The sequence below is a fragment of the Salmo trutta genome, chromosome 39, assembly GCF_901001165.1.
Source record: "Salmo trutta chromosome 39, fSalTru1.1, whole genome shotgun sequence".
NCBI lineage: Eukaryota > Metazoa > Chordata > Actinopteri > Salmoniformes > Salmonidae > Salmo > Salmo trutta.
This window is the reverse complement of record NC_042995.1, coordinates 120,941-133,849: the sequence shown is the minus strand read 5'-3', so window position 1 is coordinate 133,849 and position 12,909 is coordinate 120,941. Positions and strand designations below refer to the sequence as shown.

At 43.3% G+C, this 12,909-nt stretch overlaps 1 protein-coding gene across 1 annotated transcript in view; it reads left to right on the top strand.

Annotated features, from left to right (window-relative positions):
• The first annotated feature begins 1,344 nt into the window (after positions 1–1,344).
• LOC115179220 (semaphorin-5B-like) overlaps positions 1,345–12,909 on the top strand; it is a 59,118-nt gene continuing 47,553 nt past the window's right edge. The window contains exons 1-3 of the mRNA XM_029740613.1: positions 1,345–1,526; positions 1,713–1,758; positions 9,549–9,611. Of these exons, the coding sequence (XP_029596473.1) occupies positions 1,345–1,526; positions 1,713–1,758; positions 9,549–9,611 (291 nt within the window). The remainder of the gene's footprint in view (positions 1,527–1,712; positions 1,759–9,548; positions 9,612–12,909) is intronic.

Below are 12,909 nucleotides of genomic sequence, written 5' to 3'. Positions count from 1 at the left end.
GTCAGACATTTTGTACAGAGCTCATAGCAGCGTACAGTAGCAGCTCTGTCCAGAAGAAGATGTTTATGGTGTGGTACGGATGCTGTCCGAAGTCGTGTGCCATTTTTCATTTTTAATATCGCCCGTCATTGAAAGGTTCCAGAGGGACTAACCTTTATGCAGGATACCATTTCTCATGTGTTAAGGAGATTATTCCTTCCCAGAGGGAGCATTAAGGTTATTTTATGGTCTGTTTTAACAGTGTGAGGTTTGGGTACTAGAGGTTCTGATTAACAGTCTGTCTGTGTTAGCGGAGTGGTGTGGAGTTTCACATTTTACAATTCTATCTCAATGGCTGAGGCTTTTTTTATGTTACAGTATTATGATTTTGAAATGCACTTAAAATCACCTGTCCTCTGTAGAAATGATGTATATATTAAGCTGTTGCTGAGATACAGTATACTATATCACGTCCCAGCCTGGGTCGCCTATATGAGAACGTCTTGCTCGCCTTCTCTGACTTATCCCATTTGTTTTGAAGTTGTGTCTCTATCTCCTCAATTTAAAGTCCCTAGTTGGACTCATCCAAGCTAAACTGTTTATATTTGCCCATCAAACAGTCTTTCTATTGGTGCAGAGTCCTGGGCCTTGGCTGTTTTGACTGGGTGTCGAGTTGCATTAACATCAGGACACCAAAACAAACCCTGCCTTTATTGCTTTGGGTACATCCCTCCCGCCCCACAAAGACCTCTTTGTCTCCCCCATCTCTTTCTCTCTCTCTAACACCCCCTCTCTCTCCCCTCTCTCTCTCTCTCTCTCTCTCTCTCCTGCTCTCTCGCTCTCTCTGTCTTCCTCTGTCTCTCGCTCTTTTTTTCTCTCCCCGCCTATCTTTCCCTGTCTCCTTCTCTTTCCCCCTCTCTTTCTTTCTCTCTCTCTCTGTCTCTCACTCTCTCTCTCTCTCTCCCTCCCCCTAACTGTCCCTCTGTCTCTCATTCTCCATCTAATGAAGCAGGCTAGCGTTAGCTCAGCCTCTGGAAAGGGTCAGCATGCGTTTCAGCACAGGGCTCAAGGAGAGATTATCTGCTGGTTTGACAGCTTTTGGTTTTGAGCCACCCGCTCTCACAGTCGCACTGATCTTGATATGATACAGATGTGTCAACATGCTACTACTGTGTTAGCCTGCTACTGTCATAATGGATCTACAGGAGCTGGTTTCAACTGATGCCTGGTGAGAAATCAGTTGACGACACAGGCTGGAAGGCTCATCCCTATGTTCCAGGTAAAACCTCAGGGGAGAGACATTTCACACAGTCAGAGCAGGGCCTGAGCCAGCGACCGTTTAGTGTCGGTTTCCAAACTGACTGGATGTTCACACTCGTTTCACCTCCTCGTACTCCTAATCCTCCTCTTCCTTCTCTTCTTCCTTCCCTCCTCTTCCTCCTTTCAGCATTGAGTCCCTGGATGTCAGGATTCTCTCTTCCCGGAGTGAAGGACTTTTCCCAGCTGACCCTTGACCTGACCAGAAACCAGCTGATTGTGGGAGCTAGGTGAGATACACACACAAACCCAAGCACACACACACACACACACACACACACACACACGTGCAACCCACACACAGAACACCTATTTTACATGTACACACACATCCAACACAACAGACTTTTGCTTGTTTTTTACTGATGTAGAATATGCCATCATGTTGGTTAGAACTCTCTCTCCTCTATCTTCAGAAATCACCTCTTCAGACTGAGTCTCAGTAATGCTTCTCTCCTACAGGTAAGCTGTTCACAGCTCTCCATGCTCCCACTGTTATTACACACCACATTACTTAGGGCTGTTTTCACTCTTCCAAATGGTAGCTAGGCAACCATATAGTTTGTTGAAATTGTAGAAGAGACCAGACACATCAGAGTAACTGTTGGCCAGTAGGCTCCGTTCCTTAGCTGAGTGGGGGGAGGGGGTTAGGAATGTCAACACACTGGGGGTTTACTGGGCCAGATTGGTGTTTACCAGGAGTTACATCACACAGGAACGGGATCTACCCAGCTACCTTTACTCTGCCCCCTCACTCTCAAATTGCACCCCCCCTCTCTCTGTCAATTTCAATTTAAGGGGCTTTATTGGCATGGGAAACACATGTTTACATTGCCAAAGCAAGTGAAATAGATAAGCAAAAGTGAAATAAACTTTTCTTTACATTCACAGAAATAATAAAGAAATGTCAAATTCAGATTATGTGCAAATAGTTAAAGTACAAAAGGGAAAATTAATAAACATGAATCTCTCTGTCTATCTCTCTCTGTCTATCGCGCTCTCTTTCTCTCTGTCTCATTCTCTCTATCCCTTGTCTCCTCTCCCTCCCCTGATCCCTACTCTGTCATTGCTAAATGGTTGATCAATTTGATGTCAGTCATGAACTTTCTGTCAGATTTGTTCTGAGGGCCACGTCATTGCTTTCTTGGGATAATACCCATCAAACGTCTCCCTAAAATCAATCTGAATAAGCTGTTTTGGAAATGTCACAGTGCTGCAGAATGCACAAATGTCTTCCTGTCCATCCAGCCGTCCGGCTGTCTTAGGGATATTATAAATATATTCCATCTCTTACAATGGCTCCTTGATATGTCATTAACTGTATGAATTGCTTTTCATCAGTATACAACTAAAGGACATACCGTGAACATTACAAAGAACCTCTCTCCTTTAATGATATGATTGGAGTGTTCTTTCTCTACGAATTATGATCCATTTGTATCCATGGATACAAGGTACAATGATTTTATTTGCAAGTTCAAGGATGACTGCATATAACATAAATAATTTCTTACAAGGTCGTTTTACAATTTCAATATACAGATGTAGTATCTTAATTTGATAACCCTTTTGCAGGAGAACCTACCTGCAATGCAGGAAATTTTAACTTGTAGTATATTTCAGGTTTAAATTGGCTTCGGAAGTTTGTAATTTCCACTTCTAAAGGGTTAGGTTTAAAATCAGATTTTATAAATTTGTGGCTGTGCTAGCGAGTGACCACTCCGCAGTGCTGCCTCCAGAACAACATTCATGATGAAAAACGCTAATATGCTACAAAGATTACCATTAATTATAATCCACATAATAATTCAAATTTCCTATTGCTGCAGGATTTTTTTCCTGCTGTAGCAAACTGGTTCAAATTAAGATCCTACGCTGTACCACTATCGGCAAATGTTAAAATGTTAAACGTGCCTTATAGTACTGAACTTTGTTGTCAGTATACATCCAGGTACGTAAGGAGTGTAGTCAGTATACTGTACATCCAGGTACGTAAGGAGTGTAGTCCGTATACATCCAGGTACTTAAGGAGTGTAGTCCGTATACATCCAGGTACGTAAGGAGTGTAGTCAGTATACATCCAGGTACTTAAGGAGTGTAGTCCGTATACATCCAGGTTCTTAAGGAGTGTAGTCAGTATACATCCAGGTACGTAAGGAGTGTAGTCAGTATACATCCAGGTACTTAAGGAGTGTAGTCAGTATACATCCAGGTACATAAGGAGTGTAGTCAGTATACTGTACATCCAGGTACTTAAGGAGTGTAGTCCGTATACATCCAGGTACTTAAGGAGTGTAGTCAGTATACATCCAGGTACGTAAGGAGTGTAGTCAGTATACATCCAGGTACTTAAGGAGTGTAGTCAGTATACATCCAGGTACATAAGGAGTGTAGTCAGTATACTGTACATCCAGGTACTTAAGGAGTGTAGTCCGTATACATCCAGGTACTTAAGGAGTGTAGTCAGTATACATCCAGGTACGTAAGGAGTGTAGTCAGTATACATCCAGGTACTTAAGGAGTGTAGTCAGTATACATCCAGGTACTTAAGGAGTGTAGTCAGTATACATCCAGGTACTTAAGGAGTGAAGTCAGTATACATCCAGGTACTTAAGGAGTGTAGTCAGTATACATCCAGGTACATAAGGAGTGTAGTCAGTATACTGTACATCCAGGTACGTAAGGAGTGTAGTCCGTATACATCCAGGTACGTAAGGAGTGTAGTCAGTATACATCCAGGTACTTAAGGAGTGTAGTCAGTATACATCCAGGTACGTAAGGAGTGTAGTCAGTATACATCCAGGTACGTAAGGAGTGTAGTCAGTATACATCCAGGTACTTAAGGAGTGTAGTCAGTATACATCCAGGTACTTAAGGAGTGTAGTCAGTATACATCCAGGTACTTAAGGAGTGTAGTCAGTATACTGTACATCCAGGTACTTAAGGAGTGTAGTCAGTATACATCCAGGTTCTTAAGGAGTGTAGTCAGTATACATCCAGGTACTTAAGGAGTGTAGTCAGTATACTGTACATCCAGGTACTTAAGGAGTGTAGTCAGTATACATCCAGGTACTTAAGGAGTGTAGTCAGTATACTGTACATCCAGGTACTTAAGGAGTGTAGTCAGTATACATCCAGGTACTTAAGGAGGGTAGTCAGTATACAGCCAGGTACTTAAGGAGTGTAGTCAGTATACAGCCAGGTACTTAAGGAGTGTAGTCAGTATACATCCAGGTACGTAAGGAGTGTAGTCAGTATACATCCAGGTACGTAAGGAGTGTAGTCAGTATACATCCAGGTACGTAAGGAGTGTAGTCAGTATACATCCAGGTACGTAAGGAGTGTAGTCAGTATACATCCAGGTACTTAAGGAGTGTAGTCAGTATACTGTACATCCAGGTACTTAAGGAGTGTAGTCAGTATACATCCAGGTACTTAAGGAGTGTAGTCAGTATACAGCCAGGTACTTAAGGAGTGTAGTCAGTATACTGTACATCCAGGTACTTAAGGAGTGTAGTCCGTATACATCCAGGTACTTAAGGAGTGTAGTCAGTATACTGTACATCCAGGTACGTAAGGAGTGTAGTCAGTATACTGTACATCCAGGTACGTAAGGAGTGTAGTCAGTATACTGTACATCCAGGTACTTAAGGAGTGTAGTCAGTATACATCCAGGTACGTAAGGAGTGTAGTCAGTATACATCCAGGTACGTAAGGAGTGTAGTCAGTATACTGTACATCCAGGTACTTAAGGAGTGTAGTCAGTATACATCCAGGTACGTAAGGAGTGTAGTCAGTATACATCCAGGTACTTAAGGAGTGTAGTCAGTATACATCCAGGTTCTTAAGGAGTGTAGTCAGTATACTGTACATCCAGGTACTTAAGGAGTGTATTCAGTATACTGTACATCCAGGTACTTAAGGAGTGTAGTCAGTATACATCCAGGTACTTAAGGAGTGTAGTCAGTATACATCCAGGTACTTAAGGAGTGTAGTCAGTATACATCCAGGTACTTAAGGAGTGTAGTCAGTATACATCCAGGTACGTAAGGAGTGTAGTCAGTATACATCCAGGTACGTAAGGAGTGTAGTCAGTATACAGCCAGGTACTTAAGGAGTGTAGTCAGTATACATCCAGGTACTTAAGGAGTGTAGTCAGTATACTGTACATCCAGGTACTTAAGGAGTGTAGTCAGTATACATCCAGGTACTTAAGGAGTGTAGTCAGTATACATCCAGGTACTTAAGGAGTGTAGTCAGTATACTGTACATCCAGGTACTTAAGGAGTATAGTCAGTATACATCCAGGTACGTAAGGAGTGTAGTCAGTATACATCCAGGTACGTAAGGAGTGTAGTCAGTATACATCCAGATACGTAAGGAGTGTAGTCAGTATACATCCAGGTTCTTAAGGAGTGTAGTCAGTATACATCCAGGTACTTAAGGAGTGTAGTCAGTATACTGTACATCCAGGTACTTAAGGAGTGTAGTCAGTATACATCCAGGTACTTAAGGAGTGTAGTCAGTATACAGCCAGGTACTTAAGGAGTGTAGTCCGTATACATCCAGGTACTTAAGGAGTGTAGTCAGTATACATCCAGGTACTTAAGGAGTGTAGTCAGTATACATCCAGGTACTTAAGGAGTGTAGTCAGTATACATCCAGGTACGTAAGGAGTGTAGTCAGTATACTGTACATCCAGGTACTTAAGGAGTGTAGTCAGTATACATCCAGGTACTTAAGGAGTGTAGTCAGTATACATCCAGGTACTTAAGGAGTGTAGTCAGTATACATCCAGGTACTTAAGGAGTGTAGTCAGTATACTGTACATCCAGGTACGTAAGGAGTGTAGTCAGTATACATCCAGGTACTTAAGGAGTGTAGTCAGTATACTGTACATCCAGGTACGTAAGGAGTGTAGTCAGTATACATCCAGGTACTTAAGGAGTGTAGTCCGTATATATCCAGGTACGTAAGGAGTGTAGTCAGTATACATCCAGGTACGTAAGGAGTGTAGTCAGTATACATCCAGGTACGTAAGGAGTGTAGTCAGTATACATCCAGGTACTTAAGGAGTGTAGTCCGTATACATCCAGGTTCTTAAGGAGTGTAGTCAGTATACAGCCAGGTACTTAAGGAGTGTAGTCAGTATACATCCAGGTACTTAAGGAGTGTAGTCAGTATACATCCAGGTACGTAAGGAGTGTAGTCAGTATACTGTACATCCAGGTACTTAAGGAGTGTAGTCAGTATACATCCAGGTACTTAAGGAGTGTCCTCAAACAATGAGCCCACTGACCGTCTCAATAAGAGGCTCATGTCATTCATCAACGCTATACTGAATGAACGGACAAGGGGCAGGCTGGGGGAGGGAGGGACATGTGTGACTTTGGAGGCCCTGGTCGGCCTATCAGAGCAAGCGAACCATGAATGACACCTCTGAGAACCAACTCCTTAATCGACCACTGCACCAGTGGCCACAATGGCATTATGCAAACACAGGGAAGAGTTTTCAGTTTGGTCATTCATTCACGCTTTGTCCCTGATCTTTAGAAGTAGATTTGGGAGCTCTGTTGTCAGGGTGACTGAGGGAAAGACTTGGTGGGAGTGAGTTTAGCAGTGAACTTTCACGAGGCTGAGGCTTGTTTCAGTGGCTCCAAAGTAAAGCACAGTGAAATGCTACAGTATACTGTAAGGTGTGTCAGTGTAAGGGCTCCCCTTAAGTTTGAGGGTCTGAGAGATATATCGGTTTAATAGGAAATAGTTTGAGCAGGTAAATAGTTTGTGCAGGTCAGCATTGTAATGGTAGGACACACACCAATTTATTTATCAGCTATTTTAATGAAATTAAATTGCAGTCTTGGGCGGCAATTTTGGGCCTTGAGATGTGCACACAATTGTATTTACTACGTTTGTTTACACTGATATTTATGGTGTAAACAAACCTTGATTTGCAGTTTCAGACAGTTTCCCAAAACTATGATAACATTTCCCCAAAAAATGAGGTGCTGCTTTTCGCTCTCAGCTTTCTTCACCACAATGAAATTGTAGGAACAGAGAATACAGTTTAATCATACTACTATTCTTATGCTTTTTTGCCTTTATTTAACTAGGCAAGTCAGTTAAGAACAAATACTTGTTTTCATTAACGGCCTAGGAACAGTGGGTTAACTGCCTTGTTCAGGGGCAGAACGACAGATTTTTTACCTTGTCAGCTCGGGGATTCGATCTTGCAACCTTTCGGTTACTAGGCCAATGCTCTAACCACTAGGCTTCCTTACTGAACCCAAAACACTATTCCTTGGAAAGTTATATGCAAAATAGGGGAACCATGTGCAAATGTTGTTAGAACATTTTGTGTTCGCTGGATGACTTGTGTTTTTGTTTGGCCTGTGGTCAAGATCCAATTGTTGTAGCCATGGTGATTAGACTGGAGTGATTGAGTTGGGGGGGTGTAGCCATGGTAATTAGACTGGAGTGATTGAGTTGGGGGGGGTGTAGCCATGGTGATTAGACTGGAGTGATTGAGTTGGGGGGTGTAGCCATGGTGATTAGACTGGAGTGATTGAGTTGGGGGATGTAGCCATGGTGATTAGACTGGAGTGATTGAGTTGGGGGATGTAGCCATGGTGATTAGACTGGAGTGATTGAGTTGGGGGATGTAGCCATGGTGATTAGACTGGAGTGATTGACTGCAATCGAGGACAGAGTATTTTTACGCACAATGCGCTTCAGCACTTGGCGGTCCCGTTCTGTGAGCTTGTGGCTAACCCCTTCGCGGCTGAGCCATTGTTGCTCCTAGACGTTCCACTTCACAGCACTTCCAGTTGACCGGGGAAGCTCCAGCAGGGCAGTAATTGAGTTGGGGGGATCAGTGTAATGTAATTTGTCATATGTCTTGCATTAGCTGTGTAAATGTGCAAACAACAATTCATAGTTAACAGTATACATGTATTATACACTACAAAAGTATGTGGACACTGGCTTGTCGAACATCTCATTTCAAAATCATGAACATTAATATGGAGTTGGTCCCCCCTTTGCTGCTATAACAGCCTCCACTCTTCTGGGAAGGCTTTCCACTAGATGTTGGAACATTGCTGCGGGGACTTGCTTCCATTTACCTACAAAAGTATAAGTGAGGTCGGGCACTGATGTTGGGCAATTAGGCCTGGCTCGCAGTCGGTGTTTTAATCCATCCCAAAGGGGTTCAATCGGTTTGAGGTCAGGGCTCTGTGCAGGCCAGTCAAGTTCTTCCACACCGATCTCAACAAACCATTTCTGTATGGACCTCGCTTTGTGCACGGGGGCATTGTCATGCTGAAACAGGAAAGGGCCTTCCCCAAACTGTTGCCACAAAGTTGGAAGCACAGAATCGTCTAGAATGTCATTGTATGCTGTAGCTTTAAGATTTCCCTTCACTGGAACTAAGTGGCCTAGCCCTAACCATGAAAAACAGCCTCCCATTATTCCTCCTCCACCAGACTTTACAGTTGGCACTATGCATTTGGGTAGGTAGTGTTCTCCTGGAATCCTCCAAACCCAGATTCGTCCATTGGTCTGCCAGATGGTGAAGCGTGATTCATCACTCCAGAGAACGCGTTTCCACTGCTCCAAGGTCCAATGGCGGCAAGCTTTACACCACTCCAGCAGACACTTGGCATTGCGCATGGTGATCTTAAGCTTGTGTGCGGCTGCTCGGTCATGGAAATCCATTTCATGACGCTCTCGACGAACAGTTCTTGTGCTGATGTTGCTTCCAGAGGCAGTTTGGAACTCGGTAGTGAGTGCTGCAATCGAGGACAGAGTATTTGAACGAGCAACACGCTTCAGCACTCGGATGTCCCATTCTGTGAGCTTTTGTGGCCTACCACTTCGCGGCTGAGCCATTGTTGCTCCTAGACTTTCCATTTCACAATAACAGCACTTACAGTTGACCGGGGAAGCTCCAGCAGGGCAGAAATTTGATGAACTGACTTGTTGGAAAGGTGGCATCCTATGATGGTGCCATGTTGAAAGTCAGTATGGGTCATTCTACTGTCAATGTTTGTCTATGGAGATTGCATGGCTGTGCTCTCAATTTTATACACCTGTCAGCAACGGGTGTGGCTAAACTTTTGTGTATGTATAATAGTATATACAATACATATCCCATACTAAATCTGATTTAGCAAGGATTCAATCTACACATTCTGTCCACGTTATTGTGCACACGTTTATATGCCATTTTTTTGCGTCATTTTCTTCTCCAGGCAGTAGAATGGGGACCAGATGAAGACACCAAGCGGTCGTGTCAGAGCAAAGGAAAGACAGAGGTATTATAGCTGTCTGGCAGTTCTGGACTATTTAGATAGAGAAAGACAGATGACTGGTAGAGTTCTACATTAAAGGGGCTGCCCTCACCAGAGATATTTAGATAGATAAAGACAGATGACTGGTAGAGTTCTACATTAAAGGGGCTGCCCTCACCAGAGATATTTAGATAGATAAAGACAGATGACTGGTAGAGTTCTACATTAAAGGAGCTGCCCTCACCAGAGATATTTAGATAGAGAAAGACAGATGACTGGTAGAGTTCTACATTAAAGGGGCTGCCCTCACCAGAGATATTTAGATAGATAAAGACAGATGACTAGTAGAGTTCTACATTAAAGGGGCTGCCCTCACCAGAGATATTTAGATAGAGAAAGACAGATGACTGGTAGAGTTCTACATTAAAGGGGCTGCCCTCACCAGAGATATTTAGATAGATAAAGACAGATGACTAGTAGAGTTCTACATTAAAGGGGCTGCCCTCACCAGAGATATTTAGATAGAGAAAGACAGATGACTGGTAGAGTTCTACATTAAAGGGGCTGCCCTCACCAGAGATATTTAGATAGAGAAAGACAGATGACTGGTAGAGTTCTACATTAAAGGGGCTGCCCTCACCAGAGATATTTAGATAGAGAAAGACAGACGACTGGTAGCGTTCTACATTAAAGGGGCTGCCCTCACCAGAGATATTTAGATGGAGAAAGACAGATGACTGGTAGAGTTCTACATTAAAGGGGCTGCCCTCACCACAGATATTTAGATAGAGAAAGACAGACGACTGGTAGAGTTCTACATTAAAGGGGCTGCCCTCACCAGAGATATTTAGATAGAGAAAGACAGACGACTGGTAGAGTTCTACATTAAAGGGGCTGCCCTCACCAGAGATATTTAGATGGAGAAAGACAGACGACTGGTAGAGTTCTACATTAAAGGGGCTGCCCTCACCAGAGATATTTAGATAGAGAAAGACAGACGACTGGTAGAGTTCTACATTAAAGGGGCTGCCCTCACCAGAGATATTTAGATGGAGAAAGACAGACGACTGGTAGAGTTCTACATTAAAGGGGCTGCCCTCACCAGAGATATTTAGATAGAGAAAGACAGACGACTGGTAGAGTTCTACATTAAAGGGGCTGCCCTCACCAGAGATATTTAGATAGAGAAAGACAGACGACTGGTAGAGTTCTACATTAAAGGGGCTGCCCTCACCAGAGATATTTAGATAGAGAAAGACAGACGACTGGTAGAGTTCTACATTAAAGGGGCTGCCCTCACCAGAGATATTTAGATGGAGAAAGACAGACGACTGGTAGAGTTCTACATTAAAGGGGCTGCCCTCACCAGAGATATTTAGATAGAGAAAGACAGACGACTGGTAGAGTTCTACATTAAAGGGGCTGCCCTCACCAGAGATATTTAGATAGAGAAAGACAGACGACTGGTAGAGTTCTACATTAAAGGGGCTGCCCTCACCAGAGATATTTAGATAGAGAAAGACAGACGACTGGTAGAGTTCTACATTAAAGGGGCTGCCCTCACCAGAGATATTTAGATAGAGAAAGACAGACGACTGGTAGAGTTCTACATTAAAGGGGCTGCCCTCACCAGAGATATTTAGATAGAGAAAGACAGACGACTGGTAGAGTTCTACATTAAAGGGGCTGCCCTCACCAGAGATATTTAGATGGAGAAAGACAGACGACTGGTAGAGTTCTACATTAAAGGGGCTGCCCTCACCAGAGATATTTAGATAGAGAAAGACAGATGACTGGTAGAGTTCTACATTAAAGGGGCTGCCCTCACCAGAGATATTTAGATAGAGAAAGACAGACGACTGGTAGAGTTCTACATTAAAGGGGCTGCCCTCACCAGAGATATTTAGATAGAGAAAGACAGACGACTGGTAGAGTTCTACATTAAAGGGGCTGCCCTCACCAGAGATATTTAGATAGAGAAAGACAGACGACTGGTAGAGTTCTACATTAAAGGGGCTGCCCTCACCAGAGATATTTAGATGGAGAAAGACAGATGACTGGTAGAGTTCTACATTAAAGGGGCTGCCCTCACCAGAGATATTTAGATAGAGAAAGACAGAGGACTGGTAGAGTTCTACATTAAAGGGGCTGCCCTCACCAGAGATATTTAGATAGAGAAAGACAGACGACTGGTAGAGTTCTACATTAAAGGGGCTGCCCTCACCAGAGATATTTAGATAGAGAAAGACAGACGACTGGTAGAGTTCTACATTAAAGGGGCTGCCCTCACCAGAGATATTTAGATGGAGAAAGACAGACGACTGGTAGAGTTCTACATTAAAGGGGCTGCCCTCACCAGAGATATTTAGATAGAGAAAGACAGATGACTGGTAGAGTTCTACATTAAAGGGGCTGCCCTCACCAGAGATATTTAGATAGAGAAAGACAGACGACTGGTAGAGTTCTACATTAAAGGGGCTGCCCTCACCAGAGATATTTAGATAGAGAAAGACAGACGACTGGTAGAGTTCTACATTAAAGGGGCTGCCCTCACCAGAGATATTTAGATAGAGAAAGACAGACGACTGGTAGAGTTCTACATTAAAGGGGCTGCCCTCACCAGAGATATTTAGATAGAGAAAGACAGACGACTGGTAGAGTTCTACATTAAAGGGGCTGCCCTCACCAGAGATATTTAGATAGAGAAAGACAGACGACTGGTAGCATTCTACATTAAAGGGGCTGCCCTCACCAGAGATATTTAGATGGAGAAAGACAGATGACTGGTAGAGTTCTACATTAAAGGGGCTGCCCTCACCAGAGATATTTAGATAGAGAAAGACAGACGACTGGTAGAGTTCTACATTAAAGGGGCTGCCCTCACCAGAGATATTTAGATAGAGAAAGACAGACGACTGGTAGAGTTCTACATTAAAGGGGCTGCCCTCACCAGAGATATTTAGATGGAGAAAGACAGATGACTGGTAGAGTTCTACATTAAAGGGGCTGCCCTCACCAGAGATATTTAGATAGAGAAAGACAGATGACTGGTAGAGTTCTACATTAAAGGGGCTGCCCTCACCAGAGATATTTAGATGGAGAAAGACAGACGACTGGTAGAGTTCTACATTAAAGGGGCTGCCCTCACCAGAGATATTTAGATAGAGAAAGACAGACGACTGGTAGAGTTCTACATTAAAGGGGCTGCCCTCACCAGAGATATTTAGATAGAGAAAGACAGACGACTGGTAGAGTTCTACATTAAAGGGGCTGCCCTCACCAGAGATATTTAGATAGAGAAAGACAGACGACTGGTAGAGTT